At 35.0% G+C, this 22,597-nt stretch overlaps 1 protein-coding gene across 1 annotated transcript; it reads left to right on the forward strand.

The window, feature by feature from the left end:
* Positions 1 to 237: 237 nt before the first annotated feature.
* Positions 238 to 22,253, forward strand: LOC149783058 (dolichyl-diphosphooligosaccharide--protein glycosyltransferase subunit DAD1-like). Its single transcript, XM_089934656.1, has 3 exons — positions 238 to 511; positions 5,549 to 5,684; positions 22,090 to 22,253. The coding sequence occupies exons 1-2, from the start codon at positions 301 to 303 to the stop codon at positions 5,677 to 5,679; spliced, it is 342 nt and encodes a 113-aa protein (XP_089790782.1). The 5' UTR covers positions 238 to 300; the 3' UTR covers positions 5,680 to 5,684; positions 22,090 to 22,253.
* Positions 22,254 to 22,597: the final 344 nt, after the last annotated feature.

Raw genomic sequence — 22,597 nt, forward strand, 5'->3', positions numbered from 1 at the left:
GATCAACTAGTACACCAGAGAAAGTCACATGGTCAATTGACTGACAGTTACGGTAGTTAACGAGATCATGTAGTTTTTTAAAGAAAATAGACAAAATTGTAACATTATTAATTTTGGCACAAATAAAGTATAATTTAATGGTAACATATTTTATTACATTGTCTCCTTCTTGTAGACTGATTATCAATGTATTCTTTGTTATAAATAATGTAACTGTTTCGTACATGATGTAGAACCATTCTAAGCTTGTTTGCCACGTCTGTTTCCGAAAGTGCCGGTGCTTGAAGTAAAGGACCAGAAATGCCAGAGAAGTTGACCGCCGTTTTAACTAAATTTTGCAATGAATACGTGGATAACACACCCAAAAAGCTAAAGATAATAGACGCGTATTTATTATACATTTTGCTCACTGGTGTCATTCAGTTTGGGTATTGTGCATTGGTGGGCACCTTTCCATTCAACTCATTCCTATCGGGCTTCACATCCTGCGTTGGATCATTTATTATAACTGGTAAGAGCTCTCTGTTGGGCTGTATATTCACAAAATCAGAGTAAAATGGTTGGACAAAATGTGGATTATTTTCAGAATTATGTCATCGGTTTTGGAAATAAACTGATAGAGATTTTTGAGCTGATTAAACGTAATAATGACTGGAAATTTGTTAAAACTATACAGTATACCGCCATGTCGGCCTTAGCTTCGATGTCGTAGCCTCAGCTTGATTTGTTGTGGTTGAGGCTACGAACTGATCCCATATCATGTAATGGAGCAAAAAAAAAATCATCACTAAAGTCAGAAAAACAAACAGTGTAGAAATCTACTTCATAAGTATAATCATGTTGTGAAAGAAGTTTGGCTTATTTTGAATTTATTAAGACCTTACACACTAAAATAAATTGGCATGGTTACACTAACCTCACCGTGTTCGCCATGACAGATAATGCAAGACTCTTTCCATGACCCCTTTTCTACATAAGGCTTGCCAGACCATATTTGGATATTCTGTGCTATGTTATTGTCAATCAAGTGGCGAATAATCGCTTCTTGGTGGAATTTCAAAGTTGCCGATAAACCATATTTACTCTTAATGTGCAGAATTTGTGACTCAAACCACGCTAAATTTTTACTATGATTACGTTTCCAAATAAGCCTCAATGTCCTTATATGGCACACAAACTAGGCTGAGAACGGAAGTAATCATTATTTAAACTAATATGGAGGACGATTTAAACAAAAATATCAGGTAAAAAAGGTAAACAATATTTAACAGCTATTTCTTCAATGATTTTCCATATTTCCGGTATTAAATAAGGGGACTACTCAATTTATTGGATTATATTCAAGGAATATGTTCAAAATGTTATTATTGGTCTAAAAGAGCGCCGGGTGTGAATCACACCTGGCTTGCTCCATTGACACGTATATGCTCATGTTAGTACCCTGTCCACGAGGTAGGAGTAAGGGCACTAATATTAGTACTATGTCTGCCTATTCTGCGCATCAGGTAATTCTGTGCAACAATATGTCATTTCTGTAAACATTTGATCACATGCTATTTTGGGTCAAAAATCCATTTTGTATCCAGAAGAATTGTACATTAATTAAGAAAAGTGAACCTGTAATCCAGAAAATTCTACTTCCTATACATCTTTTAGAATCATACAAATAAATACATTATATAAAAGATGGAAATGTGTACCTTAAAACAAAACTATATTTTAATCCAAGTTTCCAATTTTGCAAGAAGTTAACTCATCATGTACAAAATCGTCTGCTACCCAACATGTCTACTTGTAGCTAGAACATAAATTCTCAACAAATTCCCCAACGTATAGTCTGTTTCTAAATTTTTTAGTAATTTTTCCCCATCAACGAGACGTAAACACATTACATCCTATTCATTGTTGTTTTTCTTCCACGTAATAACTTATTTTTCATAAAATGTTGAACATTTTTGCAGGATCTGTTTAGTTTGCTTAATATCTCTTGCCATTTATTGGCATTTTTACGTTGAATTTTGTAAAACTAGCTATAAACCTGACCTAATTACTCTACTGAACTGCTGACAGAAACGGTCCAAAGTAATATATTTCATTTATATAGCAAGATGGATAAACATTACATCTTTTGAAAGCTATGCGCAGAATAGGCAGACATATCGTGAGTCAGGAAAACTTATTAATATTATTTTGAACAGAATGTTCTGATAACAATTGCATCTTTTCAAATGGTAAGCATTGCTGTATTTTATTTTTGTTAATCGCTCGAATTTGGTATTTGTTTTGATTCAGTATTGGAAACGAAAACCTTAGGTGTGCAGAAATACCCGACAGCAGTATAATAGTTAGGGACGACAAAGGTTTTTGAGTCGTTTGTTATAACATAGGAGTCTGACGTTTTATCAATAAGATATGGCGAAATCTCTGACAACATGCAATCACCTTGTCAGTAATGTAAATGAACACAAGGAGTGCAACCATGACCACAATCCTGCGCTCGATTTGACTTTTCTCACGTGTCTTTTATCACTTCAGAATCACAAGAAGACTGAAAAACTACACATATACAGTCAAAAGACAGTGACATCCAAATTCATAACTCTCGGACGACCATTGCATGTATCCATTCTGGCGAATTAACCTTTATTTTCACCATTATGGTCACAAATCCTTTCTATTAGAATCCACCAGAGGCCAAATAAAACAGTTGAACAGAAGATAAACAAAGAAGAAATTGTTCTAAATCAATATTTTATTATTATTATTGATTAACTCTTTACCTTCTGCTAACGCATATATGCGACCATAAAAATAGCCTTGTAACCCCAGAGACGCATATACAAGCTGCTAATAATACTCTCTCTGTCCCGGCTGGCTCATACATGCGTTTCCGGCCAAGGGTTGGGAAACCCCCGATATGCATATACACGTTTCATATTAAAGCTTTGTATTGGATGAAATTACAAACATCTGTTCTCTTTTATAATATTTAGCCAATGAAAATAGTCCTTACATAAAATGATGAACATATTCTATTAGTAGTTTTACAGCATATAAGCGGGAAATTCTGTTGAAAACGAGGTCAATGGTGACAGTAAAACAAAATGGCAACATTCATGTATTCCGACGACGATTCTGATGATATTGATTTTAACCAGATTCAAGATGAAGGATTTGACATTAGTATAAGTCCTGTTTCAACACTTGACATTTCAGATTTATCTGAAACGCGAGATAATCCAATCTGGTCAGAACACGTGAGACCGGTAAATGTGGACGACTTTACAGCAGTTTCAGGGCCAGCATTTATTTTGGAAGAAAATGCAAGGGAGATAGATTTCTTTTTACGTGCTTCAGGCAGTATCATAAAAAATTACCAAATCTGCAATAAAATAGTGGACACATTGGTATGCATAATAGTGGTGAGAAAAGTAATCTAATATACATTTTAAACACATATATTGAGATATATTTTTTTATTATAAATATGTGAATATAAACATTGATTCCTGTGGATTATATGTACTTGGTGGTGGAAATGAGAGGCACAAAACATTGGTAAGTGTTTAAAATTTTATTTTTCATTAAATTACATAGTTTGCATGGGACAAAATTGATAGAGAAAATGTAGACAGCATGTAAATAACTCAAGAAGTTCTCACTCAGGCAGCTATTATGATGCCCTGGGGTTCAGCCTACAAACTGCTGCTAGAAGGCAGGCTGCTAATCAGGCTTAGTAGCCAGGGCAGCAAGTACTTGTAGAAGGTAAAGAGTTCAATCATCATTGTCTATCATATTTTGTGTACAGAATGATTTTCAGCTTTTAATTTGCATCTTTACATAGATACATATAAATGGTGAAATGAAAATGAGTCTGAAGAATTACCTCTAACAGGGTTATACAAAAATTAATATTTGCAATTCATTACATTGACAGTTGAAGCACTTTTTCTCTATTCATTGTAAGAAATGAATAATAATTATTGATATCTTGACTAGAACTGCATAAGCAGCCCAGAAATTATTTTCATTAAATTATCTTCTCTTCTAATCTCATATTATCCGCACTGCGAGCTTTTTAGGAAAAAAGTGTCATTATGTGTGCTTCAGAGATTTTAGAAAATGTTTGGCACCTTTTGGAGAAATGACAATATGTAGCTGTTAGTAAAATTGCCATAGTGTGTACCCACCCATTGGGATTTTTACACATTTCCATACACAAAAGTTCTGTTCATATTTTGATATGTTTGCTTTGGTTATCTCCCCCTACCCTTTGCCGTCCTTATAATAATATACAGTTAAACCAACAAGGTCTCTGGGTTTTTTATTCTTTCTGACAGTGGAGACCAACATTGATGGGCTGTATTCCATACTGAAGTTTTAGCCTCCCCATCAGTTCTGACTATAGGATGCTCACTAGTAATTAATAAATTTATTTTGACTGACCATGGTATGCGGATGGTAACTAAAACCTCTCTTTTTTTGACTCATGGCATTAAATCCTTCAGGGCACTCACCTTTTAGTAATAACCCCTGTCAGAAAAGAACACCTATGTATACATCTATTATTGACCTTATTTTTAAATTGCTGACACGTGCGTGGAAAGCAGCATCACCCCAAGGCAAGAACAACATCTGGAAACCTAGTGAGGAGTATATCACTAGGAACTAACTAATGCTTGGGAAGGAACTGCGGTTAGGTCTGGCCTTTAAGGCAGAACTTTGAGAGACAGATGCGTCGGAAACTAGAGATATAGATATATATATATATATATATATATATATATATATATATATATATATATATATATATATATATATATATCTGTTTGTGTAGTTTGTTTTACTTCAGCTGTAAATAAAACAATATTACAGATAAGTACATGTTGATTGTTATTTTTGTAGAAAGCTTAGGATTGGAGACCTGCTTGTTGGTCTAAATATACAATGTACACATCTGCACCAGATACACTGATCTACGTCTGATGTAATATGAGTAAAAAAAAAATTCCCCTGAAACCTGCATATTAATGATTCAGTTTTTCAAGTATTTTAAATGTCTAAACCATCCTTGGGTATTCCCACTGTAAACACTATCATAAGATTTAAAGTTATGGTATTTTTGACCTGACCAAAGGGTCACATTTTTTCAGTTTGTACTGCCAAAATCTCACTTATCCTGCCAAATCAGAGAGGCCAGTTCATTTTCAAATTCAACATTTATTATTCCCTAACATCAACTCAGAACAATCATAAATTATTTAACAAACAGTACTCATCAAAAGTTGAAAGATCATACACATTTTTAGCATCTGGTTCGTCATCAGATTAGATCCATAAGGTGAAATGATTGAATAACTAAGATTCATTTCCTAGTCAATATAGATTTATTTACTGATGCCAGGTTGGTAGCAATTAAACCTGCAACATGTGAAACAATCAAGTACAAATGCTAAACAAGATTTTGTAAGATTTAATTTTGTTAATTTTAGTTATAGCTATTGTAGTACCTGCAATAATTCACACTAACGCTTAAGTTCTCTTGCAGTTTGCCTTAGGTTGCAAGTGAATCCTCAAAACAAGAGTGATTTCCAGGGAATTAGCCCAGAAAGAGCTTTCGCTGATTTTGTATTTGCCCACATCATTCTCCATCTGGTGGTAATGAATTTCATTGGATAAAAAAGGTAATTCTTTTCGGTTAAAGGACTTAGTATGTGTTCTTATTAAAAACTCAGACAAATTTGCTCCTTACTTTTGTATTTTGACACGTTAATTTTATATGACTGCCTAAACTGGTATGTTTGTGTTATGGTATTGTCCATCAGTCCATCCAATTTGTGAATGTTTGCTTGTCAGGTCATTAACTTGTGACATATGTAAAGATTTATATGAAACTTTGCAGAAGCATATATCATGGTATATTATAGCCATGCCCCCCACCTCAAGATCAAGGGTCATGGCATGGAAGAGTAATTCTGTGATTTGTAGCTTGTCCCATGTATATATTTAGAACCATTATTGAAGATATTTTAATACAGCTTTGCCAAACTATCTATCATGACTACATGCTATGTTGCGTATCATAGGAATAGTTTCTGCCTCATGGTCACAGTCACTTCAAAGGGATCTGTAATTCTATGACTGGAGTATAACATTTAAACCACTATAGATTCTTTAATGAAGTTTTCCCAAAGTATGTACAGTGGTCTCCCTCTTGTACGGCCACCCCTTCTGCATAGGGAAATTGGCCTTATAAGACAGGTGGCCTTTCCAGAGGGGGGCTCAGTTTTAGTGAGAAGTATATGTAATGTACATAGTAAGAAAGCTACATAGTTAAAAGCATTTAATATCTTCGTTTGAAAGTAACATTAATTATTAAAAGGTTGTCTTAAGATTATACTTATTTCAACTGGATATACATTAATGGTTCTTATTATTGATGTAAGCATGATAAGGTATTGTTGTCATGCACATTGCAAAACCATTAAAAACGTCATTTAAATCTTGGTAGGGGCCCCGAGTGGCAGAGTGGTCTAAAGCATTCTCCATTACAGATCATTGCCATCTCACCTCTTGTCTGCGTTGGTTTGAGTCTCGGATTCAGCCAATGTGGGTATGTAAGAAAGCTTGCCAGTAGCTTCTCGTGGGTCAGTGGTTCTTTCCGGAGTTTTCCCGGGTTCTTCCTCCACAATTAATAATGTCCGCCATGCATAGCCTATCATGTGCAGAAAAATGGCATTAAACAATACAAAACAGCAAAAAATAAATCTTGGTACATACATAGTTCTCTTTCTGTTTCCTCCATTTTCCCACTGCTGCTGAATAATCTCCTTATGGGTTACGATGTTGTTTATTCGAGTCTTTTTGGCATAAAATTTTTTATTTGAGTCTTTTCTACATAAAAATGTTCTGCATGTCCCCCCTACTCCCACTCCATGTCGTCAAGTAGAATAACTGACTTTCTTCTAAAGTAATACGTCCCCAGGGATGGTCCTGGCTTTTAAAAAGCTGTCGCCAAAAAAATCGCCAATCTCAATATTTTGTCGCCAATTTTCAAAAAGTGTCGCCAAAACTAGTGTACATTTTTCCAAGTGTTAATTTAGTCTGTTAATGTAACAGGCAATGAAAATTACAAAAGATGGGTTAGTTAATACTTTAATTACAACAAGCATTAACAAAATGTTACAAACTGTTACATGAAGATCTGTCGCGATTTTAGAGTTGCCCACTTGTTGAATGCAGTTTCAAAGTCTAATTTTCACATCTGTACATGCTGATTCTCATTAAATTCTCGAGAGATGAGATGCAGAGCTTATTTCTGATGTCAGTTTTTATGAGGTTCATCTTACTGAATCCACATTCACAGTCTACAGTGCTGACAGGTGACACCAGTAGTCTCTCAGCAGCCCCCCCCCCCCATGGCTAGCATCCCAAAGCTTGTAGTGAACTGCTTCCTAAATCCCAAGAATGATCACTGAATGCGGTATAAATTTTCTCGACAAGCAAAATAGGATCTCCATTCCCACGAATGAAAGTTACACGAGTCAACACCTGGCAATATTGGACCGTATATATAAGCATAAATTCACACCCAATTTAGGGATTCTTTCACTCCTGTATTTTGAGAAATAAATAATTTTTATTAATTATGCAAAACTGTTTTTTGGTTTTTTTTTTGCTATTTCTTGTTGCGGAGTTTAAGTCTCTGCAACCGTAACACGGAATTGATGGCAAAAGGAAAAGATCAATGAGTAAAATGCTGCACTGGCGACAGATATAATTGTGATTGAGATTTTTTCCATTTGCTTTGTATTTATACACAGTCGGTACTTCAAAGGTTATAAGTTTTCTATGAAGGTTTAGCAAAACTATTGGTATATGTATAAAAAAAAAAAACACAGAAGGATTAGCCATACAATTTAATTGTATCTGTTCTATTCACATCTTCAGAAGTCGGTCAGTTGTAGGTATAGTGCGGTAGCATGATTGACTTATCACAGCATACAGTACTCAGCCCGGATGTCAGCATAAGCAGATTATGATGTAACAATGCACTGTAAAGATGGGGTTGTCAATACGAACAAAGGATCGTTTATGTAACAGATTGATTCCAATGCATTGCTTAGTCAGGTTTGTGGCTTACTTTCGTTCTCACTTTTAATTTATCCAGTCCAAATCCATGATTGTATGTACAAATTAAATAACCAAAAAGTGTGTCGCCAAAAAAATCGCCAGATGGGATATTTTTGTCGCCAATAAGGAAAAAAAATCGCAATTTGCGACATTGGCGAAGCCCAGGACGATCCCTGGTCCCCATTTACATGATGATATGTTAATGTTTGGTAATGATTTATTTGGATGTTGCAAGCTGTATGCAATTTAATTATGCAGACAAAACTTTTTTAGAGTGGACAAAATGCCTTCATAAAGGAAGCAACAGATGTATTTTCATGTGATTTTTCGGTCTTTGTCTGGTACCCTGTTTTGTTCAAGGTTAATTGCTCTGTCTTTGTTAATTCACAAAATCTATATTTAACCACTGCTGGCCATGCTATGATCGTGACAATTACATCTGGTTGTCATCTATGAGGAGCCACAGTGGACAAAAGCTGGTCCACTGAGAAAGTTGGATTTGAAATTTCAATGTCATATGTCAGAGATCTCGGAAATGCTTAATTACGCGTATTTGGATGCCAATTTCTGATCTGGGACGCAGAAAATCACTGATGTGGGAGTCCTCCATACGCATGTAATAGGTGTGCGGAAAATTCAAAGACTTGCCAGTCCTGCTTCAGCCACCTGCTTTGGGGGGAAATGTGTTGATCAGTTAGCTGTGCTATTATATACAATGACATAATTCAGTGACTGAAAGACCCCTTGATGTACATCCATGTTGCCATTATAAGAGTACATCAAAAAAGAACATGATGCAATAGCTGGGCAGCAAGTTCAAAGGCTTTGACTGGCGGCCGGATGCGAAAATGTACTGATATTTACATTGATTGAATTCAGAGTCAGAAAGACCCAGAGATGTACATGTGGTCATTTATAAAAGTACATCAAATAAACAACTTTAGCTTTCGTTATTGTGTTCATTTCCGAATGTATCAGAATAAGTAGTGCACGAGAATCAAGACATGTTGAGACTTAGACAAAATGCCATTCATAAATTTGGATAAGTATTTTGGGGTTAAACGGCAGACTTACGAAGATTGTAACGAGATTCAGAAAAGTGCTAAAGTTGCTAGAATTGATAGTTCGGATAGGACAGTAGCTAAGTGTAAGAAAGTGTGTGATGCCTAGCTTAGTGTTTGGAATAAGTCCTTACTTGGATTAACAAAATTCAGTATCACTGATGGACAAACAAGAGCTATTTTAGAGGTACATTGACTGACCATACTTTTTTTTAAAATGCAGCTCGCCTTAGCCCGGTTAGTTCTAGTGTTGTAGCGAAATGTATTCATCAATAGATCAGTAGCTAGGCCTAGTCTTGATATCAATTACGTTGACAAGCAAACTCTTGCCCATTCACAAGCATATGTTTTGATAGCTGATTGACCATTAACACTTTTCCAAGTAAGGTAGCAGCTATCAATTTCCTGCATGATATCCTTTGATGATAAAACATACAAACATGTGTTTTAAGATCAGAATCGATTATCTGGATATATATTAACTGCCTCTTGTACACTATTTCGTCATCAAATTAGTTTGAAACTCTAAGTGAACAGTAGGCCTAACGGGAAATAATGGCGGACTTCACTAAGTCTGGGATGTACCAGTTTATTAGATTGTCTGTTTTCATAAATCATCTGGCAGATGTTTTCATAAAAATATACAGATCATTGAAAGCAAAGCCAATTTATTATTTTATTAAAGATTTAACTTTAAGATGCAAATTATGTAGGTCAGAAATGTATGGGACAATGCTTTGTTGTGGAATTCGCGAGATGCGCTTTAAGGTCCAAGCTGGTTTCCGACCTGACACGTATATGCAAAAATACAGGGGAAAAAATACAGCAAATCAGATACTATTTAACCATTGCCTAAAATTACTAAAAGGACATATACAAATAAATAAACCATAAATTTGCAATCCTGTCAATGGACTGTTGTAATGAAGCTGTATTAAAGTGAGTGATTACATTACGGAATCCTCTCCATCTAAAAATAGATGCACTCACATCTGTGTTGATTCTGTAGGAAAGAAGGGACTGCAACTTTTGATGGTGGGACTCCTATTTTTACCAAAATGGGAGTCCTGGACTCCTAGTTTTAAAATCCTAGCGAGACCTCTGATATGTTGAGAAATTCAGTGTCATGTGATGGATCAAATTGCATATCCTTAAAGTTCCATTTTCTTGATCAAGATTTTTGATTTCATTTGTTGAATTATACAGTCGTGGTTTAAAGTTCTATTTCTTAAATCGATGTTTTAAAGCGTATATTTTGAATTACACAGCTGTGGCTGAAATTTCAATATCATATGTTCAGAATCCCTAATTCATACGTTGAATGTAACTGTTTGTAATGAAAGTTCCATTTCAAATGGTGAGTATTTAGATTTCATCTATTGAATTTCACAGCAACAAGCAGCCTCCTTGTTTAAAAATAATGCAGTCCATTCATGAGAGCGACCTCTAGCAAAGAAATTCATAGTAATTCTCAAACTGTGAATGGTAACTTTCAAACTGTAAATGCATGAAATGTAATGGTACCTCATAATTGAATACACAAATGATGTATCTTAGTACTTTATATTATTTTGAATTCTTAAAGAGGACATTGTGTGATGTTACTTTTAACAACAACACATAATTTCACCATATAAAAATAGCAATTCTGACAAGCACAATAAACTGTCCAACCACCACTGTGTAGTTCAGCCGATACAATCTAAAAACTCAACATACGAAATGGAACTTTCAGCACAATCAATGTGATTCAGCATGTAAAATTAAAACTCTCAACATGTGACATTAAAATTTTTCAACAACTACCATGTAATTCAGAATATAGTCTAAAAACTCGACATTGGACATTGAATTTTCAACCAGTGCTTCTAATTCAACCAATGAAATCTAAATACTCAACATATGAAATGGAACTTTCAACATAAACTCTTTGAACCAATACGTGAATTAGGAATTCTCAACATATGACATCGATATTTCAACCACCACCATGTAATTCAAACGACAATCTAAAACCTCAGCATAGAAAATATAACTTTCAAACATTACTGTTTAATTCAACAGATACAATCTAAATTCTCGACCAAGAAAATGGAACTTTTATGGTTAAGCATTTTTGATACATGTGAAATTGGAATTCAGGACATATGACATCATAATTTCAGCGGCAGCGTTCTGATTTGACCAGCTTTTGTACACTACGGCACCTCATAGTATTCATCAATGAGATAAACTCTACAGATATGTGAAGCCCAAAACTCTATCATAACATTATTGAATCCATTTGATTTCCTGTAAACGTTGGCTTTTATATATAATGATTTAATAATAATCATAGTGTTACATGTGCTTTAACAGTAACGGAAACATGACATTGGGAGACAGGTACACTCTATCAACAATAGAGACAATCTGATTACTTACCTTACGATGTGAATTAATTATTGATTCTTGGCACATTTTGAAAAAAAAGAGTGGCCGCTTGTGAGAGGAACAGTTTACATTTTTGTACTAATACGCTGGCCGCTGGTTGTGTTAGAGGGATGGCCATTTTTTAGGGGTACTTTTGAACACAAACTTGTTGGTGCCAAGGGATTCTGGCTGTAAGAAACAAATGGCCGCTGGTCAGGGGGGGCTATTCAAGAGGGGGACCACTGTATCATGTCTAGATGGTGTGCCATTAACATAGCCACAGTCCCTGCTTCATGACTATATGGTGTGCTGGTATCATAACCACAACCCCTACTTCATTACTTGATAATATGCTGTTAACATAACCACATCCCTTGCTTCATGTCTAAAGTAGAAGTCACATGGGTCATAAATGCACATCTACTCATTTTAAAATAAATATAAATTGTTCTTTGAAAATTTAACACTAATTTTCTTTAACCAAAGTCTGTTCAGTCCTGATTATTGAATGATCTGCACTTGAACTGTCATCAAGAACCTTCCAGACAAAATTATCGATCTCTATGGTGGCCATGTACTAAACTTGGGTCAAGAAAAGATCACATAGAGTAGAATCATCACATTATAGTGTAGTATGAATTTGTTTATAATTGTGTAGCTTTCATTCTGATATGCGACAGTCAATTCAGATTGTATTCGATCACACCTTTAGGTTCATTTTGTCCAAAATTGTCTAAGTTCTTTAATATTGATTTTGCCACATGAACTTCTTGGGGCATCTAAATAATGACCTTCCATAGGAATGTGGATCTGTAAGAATCCAGATAATTTAAAAGTAAATCCTTGCCGCCTTAAGGCATGTAGAATCAAATTCTAAAAAATGACACCCATTATTGAAATAGTCTGTGTTGAATGCCTACATGACTTGTGTGACTATAGATGGTGTGCCATTAACATAACCACATCCCCTGCTTCAAAGTCAGTGTTAAAGCAAATCACTGTTTGACTTGTATCTATCAGCAAAGCACTGTTTGACTTGTATCTGTGTTCAGAATAGAACTTTTGAACTATGTTAGATATTTTAATGAACCTTGAGTCATTTGTATGACATACCAAGCACCAAGATGTAATAAATGATTACATCTGCCTCAACTTTCAGTAATCTAAAAGGTCATAGAATGGGAAAATGTAAATCAGACTTGTATCCTTGTCTGAAGAAGGGGTGAAAGGAAATCATGATTTTGTTCTTTTAATTTTAAAAAATTTGAGTTTTAACAAATTTAAATCAATTTGTTTTTATTTAAATCAGACTTTTTTATTTTCATATAATTTATCAGGCCATATTATCTCTTAGTAGCACACCCATATGACACAAAAACATCATTGATCTAAATTAATAACTTCATTGGCTTAAGTCAAGTTTTGGAATTTAGCTCAAAACCAAGTACACTTCTCACTTGATAACTCTCATACAGTGGGGTCCACAATCATTGACTGCACTGTAAGCGAGGTCACACGTTACTGAGGGACCTCCAAAAATTGTAAAAAATCTGCTTAAACATCGAGAAAACCGCAAGGGGTGGGGAGTTAGGGGACTGGGTTGTTTAATGACTGAAGTTGTTCATTATTCTGTATAAATAACATTTATTTTCAAAATGTCCAACATGCAAAAGATTGTTCCAACTGGTTTGAACAGCCATCACGTGTACATGAAAACATCTGTGTATTATGTCACTGCTTTTGGTTTTGTTAAGTCTGGTTCCCAGAGTGGTATTTAATAGTATCCTGCCAAACTGGGAGTCTGTTAGCTAGGAACTAAACTGACTCTTTATCTTTAGCAGGGAACTAAACTGACTCTTGATACACAGCCAAACAAGATTCCTTTTTTCTTCAAAGACAAGCGACATTTGATTCGTGAGACAATCATCTGCATCTAAACTCAATTTTTGATTTGTTAAATTAGTACATTATTGATGTTGTGATTTAATTGGAAGTAATAGTGAATCTTCTTATCATCCTTGAGGATATCTCTTAATGCCAGTTCAGGAATTCTGTGAAACCAAGCTCTTTATTTTGCGAAGTATTCTTTTAGCTTGGTTGCCTTGCTATCTTTGATCACAGTTATGAATGAGTCATTTAAGTTAGTTCATGTTACATACACAATAATGCTATTAACAGTGTTTGATTGATCCATGAAGTGAGTTCACCTGACATACGACTGTGGCCTCTATATTTTAAGTATGTAGGATTTGCCTGCCTTTAAAATTTTCTTTTAATCCACCTCGTTTATTTGATTCAAAAGACATAATTAGCGTGATAATACAAAGGAGGCCAGCTTTTAATTCAGTACAACACTACAACAGATACTTCTGCAAGTCAGTTACCAAAACACAGTTGACATTTAATTAGGTTTTTAGAGAACACTTGCAGACATAGTTGTTTTTTGGTAGATTGATACATTTTAGTGCATTTATGATGATTACGCTTAAAAGGAACTAAAAGAAATAAAACACAAATTTCACTTAACAAAAATTATTTAATTGGTATTTAAGTATTAATATACTGCCTACACTAGGCATACATGACATTTTCATGTTCTAAGTTTCCTTAAATATTTTTAATTATAGTATACTAAGAATGTTGTCTGGAAAGAAAATGTAATCACTTATAGGACTTCTTATTAAAAGTTGACAGTTTCAAAATGTTGATTAAAATTTTGAGGTTCTATCTACCATTTCAACAATAAAATGAGTGATGTGTCAGCGTTTCAATTACCAATTTTGATTTCAATTTTCTTCCAGTTTTAAGAAATAGGGATCGTTGTTTTGCATTTACTGGTTTTAAAAAATGGGATCCTCGCCTGACCCTACATTATAAGCGGGAACTATTGAGGGAGTGGTGTAGGTTTATTTCTGAAAGTTGCATACGTGCTTTTTAACTATGATTCATAAAATTTGGTAAGGAGATATATCTTGATGAATAATGCACCATCATAACAAAATTAGGTCACTGTGATATAGATTTTAAGCTTCAATGAATTGGTTTCAGTCTTAAGGACTTTATGCCATAATCGTCAAAGTTGATGGTTGTTTTTATCCCTATTAGAACCTTGCCTTTCAGTAAAACAAGGTCATTGAAACCCATTTCACTGGCTTAAGTTTTTGGATTTAGCTCATTGCCATATTGGTGTTTTATCTACTGTATAACTTAAAATCATAAAACATGATGAGAGAGTTCATCTTGATAAGTACTAAACCTCATCTTAAAAGTATATGTGTGACTTGTTTCCCATTTCACTGATTGTGGTTCAATTGCCATACTTACTTTTATTACTGTATTTCTTTACGTAGGTGATTTTTTTTATACCAAAAAAGGTATGTGTACTATATTTCACATTTTACTCATTTAGGTTAAGTTGTGGCATAAAGAGTTTTTAACATCATAGCCTATATAAAATCATGAAACTTGTGAGTAATGTTCCTTTTAGTAATAGGTCAGTATCAGGGTCGGCGCCAGGCTCAGCCAGACTACCTGGTGCCCTTGGCAAGGCTAGATTCTGGCCCCCCCCCCCCCCCCCCCCCCCCCCCGGAAAATATCAATTTCAAAATTTATAAACAATAATGTTTTTAAAAAAATGCGCCCCCTGAAATCAGCTCCCTAGGCGGCTGCCTAGTTTGCCTATATGGTAGCGCTGGCCCTGGTCAGTATTGACCATATTTTATGCTTCACTTACTTGTTATGTGTTTACTCTCATAGTTCATACTGTAATCAATAATTTGATGGATGTTATGCATCTTCATTACTAAAGACTCCAATAACTAAGGGCTTGTTGTGACCTGTATTTTATCTTCTACTAGCTTTGGTCAAGCATTTGAATTTAACTCGTGACCAGATCAGTTTTTGGCATGTTATATGCATACTGTCTTGAGCAGAATAACAAAACTTGATTCATCTTGATAAATGCAATATCTCTTTTGCCAACAAAAGTCTTTGTGACCTATATTTTATGCTCAGTTCCTTTGTTCCAGTTCTTTGTCAGGAGTTCATTTTTTGGGTGCTGTTTATGTTCTAGTAATGAAACTTGATAATAGGGCAGGTTACGAATTAGGTGTATGTTATGCCACATGCATTGACCTCATGATTAAACATAGCCCCATGTGGGCAATGTCTTAAACCCTACAGACAAACATTGTAAGATGGTTGCTAAGTTTCAATAAGTAGAGCCAACTGAAGACGATGTTCTCAGGGTGAAATCACCTTGAAATTTTTTGTATATACATTCATATGAACAGGACAACATAATATAAAGTTTATAAGGTATTATATAGAATGGCATAAGCATCACGTAGTGTTTTGTTCTGTTTTTCCATAAGCAATATGTGAGTACACATGGGTAGATTCCATTTATAGCAGAAAGGCCCTATTGGATGCATTTCTCTCACATAAAACCCAAAGTCATTGTGGCCTTCATTTTATGATTCATTAACAGAGTTTAATATTTATTTGTATTTTTGATCACATTGATTCATCAATGCCGAACCTATTTACCACCTTCAGTACTCCGAAGGTCTGTGTGACCAAGCCAGTTTAAAGTAGGAATAAAAGTTTATTTCATGGTAGATATTTCATATTTTTGCATTGTATATTGTCATGTTATCCTCGGGAGGTTAACTGCATTGTACATGTGAACAAGAATAGAAATGGGTGGGTGCACTGTATGCTTTTCAAGTGATGCCTGCCTATGGTTAATCAGGGTAATTACTGGTGCATGAACTATAGCTAGCTAGCTCTCAAAGCTACTCCAAGCCTGTGACTTGCAACTAGCACATCTGGCTTCTTGAGGTGGACAATAATAAAGGCTTTGCAGGCAGATTTTAACACATTAATCCCTAGCCAGAGTTAACATGGCCGGAGGTAGTAGCCTACTGCCGAGCTCTGTAGTGTCATGGTCATGCATGATACACTAAAGTGGGTGGTATTATAGAAAGGTAGACAGATGTAGCTCTACAATGATACCAGATAATCTGGAATATCTAGTTGCACTACAAAATACACAAAATACAGAGGGAAAGACCTCACATTTTGGACCTGATTTTTTTCTACCCAAAATTCGCCTGTGGTTGGAATCCGATTTTGTGTCTGGATTTTAGACTTTTGGGTCTCAGATCTAAGGCAAACTGGTATGAACTGCAAACAGACAGATGAACCTTTGCAAAACGTAGGATAAGATGGGCATTTGGAACAAAGAGTGGTCTCGATATGAAAATAATGGGTCTGCTAAGCAAAAAAAGAACTCTTACCCTTCTGCTCATGTGTGAGCCAAATAGCCAATGAAAAACGCTGTTTCTAACACAGCTAGGCAGTATGTTATTGGAAGATCACCTGGAAGTTGGTGTTTTAGGATGTGTTCAGAAATAGCTTTTAAAATGTGTTTCCTACTTGAATTTCAGGCGAAAACGACAAAAACCTCCAGGGGTTAATTTGTTAACACTGTATTTCTTTTTATTTTATGTCTGTCTGTTTGTGATTATGTGTGTGTACATGCATGGTTTTAATATATGATATTGCTAAATCTATCATCTATTTTTCTTTGTAAATGTAATAAATGCTTTAAAGAAAACATCATAATTGTATTTTATTCAAATTTGAATTTCCAGTCTTTCTAACACAACTAGGCAGTATGATATTGGAAGATCACCTGGAGGTTGGTGTTTTAGGATGTATTCAGAAATAACTTTCAAAATGTGTTTCCTGCTCGAATTTCAGGCGGAAATGACAAAAACCTTCAGGGATTAATGTGTTAAGAGCAGTGATTTAAAAAAAAAAAGTAGCATTAATATGTTTATTATCAGCTTATTATGTCTATTTTGATATGATAGAAAAGAATCTTTTTTCGTGTTTTTTTATGCCATCACAGAATGTAGGTGAGTGGGTGGTTGGTTTTACAATATGTCAGCACAGTATTGCTATAAAGTATCAATTAAAAAATGTTCTAATTTCAAATTTTAAATTATTAGTTTAGATAAAAGATTTGAAACAGTTTTCAGTTTGAAAAGAGACCAATCTGAATTCATTGACTTCAAGATGTTTACAGTGGCTACTGGAGATTACTGAAAGTTGAGGCAGATGTAATCATTTATTACACCTTGGTTTGGACTCTGGTTTGAGTTCTTATTCATACAGAGTTAGTTTCTGCTTACAGTCATGTTCTACCAAGTGACTTACTGTAGATTATGTAATTTTTCATACTGTTGGCATTTTCAAACAGTTTTATTATTGACAAAAGTCTATTTTTTTATTAGACAACTATAGTCTAAAATTGGAGAACATGTTTGAGAAGTTAGTGTATATGCCAACATTGTAAAACAACCCATCAGAAATAAAGAAAACAAATGTTTTTTCTTACTTCACTGTTTTATTGTCTGATTTTGGTATGCTGATATACTTAGAGAATTTCTGAAAAAGATCATTGTATAAAAACTGCTGTTTTTAACTTAAATTATTACAAGAACATTTGCCTGTTCATGCAGTAATTATAACCCATGACTGGTATACTACATCATAACTGGGTTAGCCTCCACATAATCTCGGATTAAGCTTTCGATTCTGGTTTCTTTATTTTCAACACATCTGGAATGGACTGTAACTAAAGTGCCTGACAAATTGCAAGTAATCTATGCATGTTAATCCTATTACCAAAGACTGTCTGGTTTTTGCAAACATTTGCACACAGTGAGAATTTTAACAAAAATGGTAGGCCAGTTGTCAGTTGGAATAAATGCACTTGATAAGGCTTTTGTCTCTATCATTTTGGACAAAATTATGGACTTTTTTCATAGTTTGCCAATTTCTAGAGTGTACCTCTTACTGTATGGAAGGAGGTAGATCACACAAGAAAAGGATACACACATCCACAAGTTGACAAGGATGAATAATGTTTTATGGACTCAAACTATTCCTAAGAAGTGTTCTCCCATGGGCCTTCTATCGTAGCAGTCCTGATACGCTATCAGTTCAGCCTGCTACTCTTTAGAACCTTCCAATATGCTTTAATCTTTCCCAGTATTATTTCAAAATTAATGTAAGTAAATATCCCGGTGCTTAATTCAAATGACGCTTGTTTTAACTTCATCTTGGGTATGTAAATAAGATAATGCTTACCCAATACATTTTTGTATCCGTCTTGACAAAGCTGCCAGTGCACAACCTTTCATGCTGGCATTGCACATACATGTACCATTGATGATGGAGTCTTAACGGTAGTGTCATTCATATATGTGTGTGTGTGTGTATATATATATATATATATATATATATATTTCAGCCATTTCTAATGCTGGCTCTAACTGTGTGAATGTTACTTTTTAAACTAAGCAAATTCTTAAACATTGTGCAAAATGGACACATCACCTTCCAAAATATGTAAATTTGCCCATCGGCCAGCTAGCCCCATGGTGGCCTGGCTACAAAGATTGAAGATATGTGACTCTGGTTCCAATAGCAGGATTCCCACCAAAATAGATCATAAGAAATACAAAAGACTGCTTTGAACAGTGGAAGATTTCATATGCTTGGGTGGACATCGGCGGGGTCAGATCGTAAATCTTCACATACCTACATTGGCGGGCCTCTAGACTCAAACCCACATTAATAATTTTGATGACCAGTAAAGGCAGACGCTTTAGATCACTTGGCTACATAGGGACTCCTTGTGAATGAAAGGTAATGTTGAGTTTTCACCAAAAGACTTTTTATGATATCCAGCTGGTCTAAAATAAAATGGTGCCATTTTGATATCCAGTGTGACTGCCAGAGTGGCCATCTTGAAATTTTTTTATCAATACTCCTCCAGAATGGATATCTTACTAACATGGGAGTTTTACTAAAGAACTTCTTATGATGTTTAGCTGGTCCTGTTGGTGCCATCCAGACATTCAGTAAACCTGCGCTTTGGCCATCTTGAAAATCTATGGTCTTATTAGCTTGGGGTTTTCACTGAAAGACTTATGATTTCTGGTGGTTCTAAATGACTTATATCGTCATTTCCATAATGACTATCTTGAAAATCTTGTTATCAGTACTTCTCCTACATTGCTGGTCATATTGACAATGTGCTTTCACAAAAAAAAAGACTCATTATTTCTAGTTGGTTCTAAATGGAAATGGTGCCAATCTGATGTCGAATTTGGCCACAATTGCACCCATTATATTAGCATGGGGTTTCCACCTAAAGACTTATGATGCCATTTTGGTCCTAAATGAAAACTGTACCAAGATGACATGCATTATGTCCACAACAGCAGCTAATTTGAAAATATTCTTATCACTAAAGAATACCAAAGATAGTTTCAACATTTAGCAGTTAAAAGAAAGAAATGGTCTTATCTTAAATTTCCTGGAAATTCTTTTCAGCCAGAAGAACATCAGTTTCATCGAGGATTCGAGGGACTCTTGATTTTATTGTAGTGACGTAGTAGTAATTGTTGTATTTGCATTTGTAGTCTGCCATATTATTTTCTGAAGCATGTAACCAGGACAATTTTGTGAATGAAAATTGCATTTACCTAGAAGTTACTCAAATATACATTGCATACTATCAGCACCAAACAAAAATACTTTGAGCATTCAATCTCAGCTTAATGATGTCATGCATAATATGGCTGCCACAGTGGCCATCTTGAAAATATTGTTATAGCTATTCCTTCTGAATTGATGGTCAAAATCATCTTCGGGATTTCACAGAAAAACTTGTGTTGACAGGCGGTTTACTTGGTCCTAAATGGAAATGGTTTTGCTTGCTCATCCATTATGCATGTCACTGCAGCTATCTTGAGATTTTAGTTGCTGCTACTTTTCTGAGTGATCACATCAACATGGGTATTTTATTAAGAGACGACATAGATTTCCTTGTTCCTAAATGAAAATGGTGTTGCTTGGATATCCAATATGGCCTCCACAATGGCCATCTTGAAAATCTTGTTGTCACTAGTTTTTCTAACTGAATGATCACATCAGTATAGGGTTTTCACTGAAAGACATTTTGTTATGTCTGATTGGTCATAAATGAAAATGTGTTAATCTGACCTCCAAGATGGCTCATGATATTGATATTTTGCTTGCACCAGAAGGTTTCCTATGATGTTTGTTTGCTACAGTATGAAAATGATGTACATCTGATACCTAATAAGGCCATCATGGAAGCCACCATGAAAATCTTTCTTTTTTTATATCTCCAAAATGGAAAATCATATCTACAGAAGACTGTGTATCATATCTTGGTGGTTCTAAATTAAAATGGTGCTGATCTTACATACACTATGGTGACTGTCTTGAAAATCTTGTTTTTGCTTTTTGTCTTAAATGGAAACTTATTTTTACAAGGTGTTTTCATTATAAAAGTTCTTATAGAGTCTGGTTGGTCATAAATGAAAATCATACAAATTGACCCTCAATTATGATGTATGCCATCTTGAAAATATTGTTATCTCTACTCCTTCCAAATGGATGTCTATATCAGTATGATGTTTTCAACAGTAGATAAGGTTGCAACATGTACCAAAATATGTAAATATGTACACTATACATAATAACAGAAATGATGCAGATAAAATGAAACCATTCCAGACTATACATATCCCTACCACCTTCAGTCTACAGAATGTGATACCTATTTAGTCCTAAGTGCCAATCATACATTCAATATGGCTGCACCGCTCCAGTGGCCTAGTGGTTAGAGCGTCTGCCTGGGATGCGGGAGGTTGTGGGTTCGATCCCTGGCCGAGTCATACCAAAAATTTACAAAAATGGTATTAACAGCTGCCATGCTAGGCACTCAGCATTAAGAGGTTAGTGTTAGGACTGGTTGGCCTGGTTTCAGGATAATGTAGCTGGGTGGGACATCATGCTACATATCTGCGGCATGATACCTCAGTGCTAGACATTACTATAAACTGCCACTGCAGACATCATAGCGATATGCCTGAAAAATTGTTAAAGCTACCCTAAAAATCTAAATCACACACAATATGGCTGCTTACAAAATCTTGCTGTCGCTACCCCTTTCCCTGAAAAGAATGGCCATATTGATCGGGTTTTCACCAGAAGACTTTGAATGATTTCTGCTTGGTCATATATGAAAATGGTGCAATCTTGACATCCAATATGTCCACCACAGCAGCTAATTTGAAACTTCTTCCAAATGACATCTAGATCTGTGTAAGGATTGCAGTGTAGCAAATGGCATTTAGACATTGCATGGATTGCAGTGTACCAAATGACATCTATGTATTGTAAGGATTGCAGTGTACCAAATGGCATTTAGGCATTTGTAAGGATTGCAGAGCTGTGCTGGTTACAAGTGTGAAATGATGGAATGTCAGAGATTAAATGACTTTACGGCTCCTGCATTTTTGTTTTGTGTTTGTTGGGGTTTTTTTAAGTATCTCGATGTGGGACACTAATAAATGCATTTTCTTTTTTCCAGGTGCAACATATAAACCTTGGTATCATCCTTGTAGAGCTGAAGGAAGAGAAGTTTATCACAAAGCTTCATGTGGTCCATCACTACTGGAACACATTCGTCACATTAAAGACTGATTCATTTTCTTTGTTGTTTATGTGAATAAAAGTATAAAAGGTAAAAAAAAAGTTTTTGCTTTGTTTTTATAAAGCTTGAATTCAAATTTTAAACAAAGAAAAGACATGTATGGGGTTGAAAAATCTACATCACAGATCTGGAACCCATGTTTTTTTAACAATATTTTTACCCCCTCCCCCAAGGATAGGTTCACTTAGTATTAATTGAATAATAACATACATATTTGTAACAATGTAGAAGATGATATTGGCAGAAATGAGAACTGAAATAGTGACATCTAATGGGAAAATAAATTTGCCATTGTAACAAAGTACTGAACAGAATAATATTTATTACACACCCATTTAATTTTTCATGCTTAATCTGGCATTCAATACAGCTGTTCAGTCCATAT

This window comes from Sinohyriopsis cumingii, chromosome 15 (genome assembly GCF_028554795.1).
Source record: "Sinohyriopsis cumingii isolate HCF-2022 chromosome 15, ASM2855479v2, whole genome shotgun sequence".
NCBI lineage: Eukaryota > Metazoa > Mollusca > Bivalvia > Unionida > Unionidae > Sinohyriopsis > Sinohyriopsis cumingii.

Excerpts from the sequence above, each read along its gene's own strand:
- LOC149783058 (XM_089934656.1), top strand. The coding sequence starts at position 301 with ATGCCAGAGAAGTTGACCGCCGTTTTAACTAAATTTTGCAATGAATAC. Across the intron at positions 512-5,548 it reads TGGATCATTTATTATAACTG|TTTGCCTTAGGTTGCAAGTG; the intron begins GTAAGAGCTCTC and ends GTTCTCTTGCAG.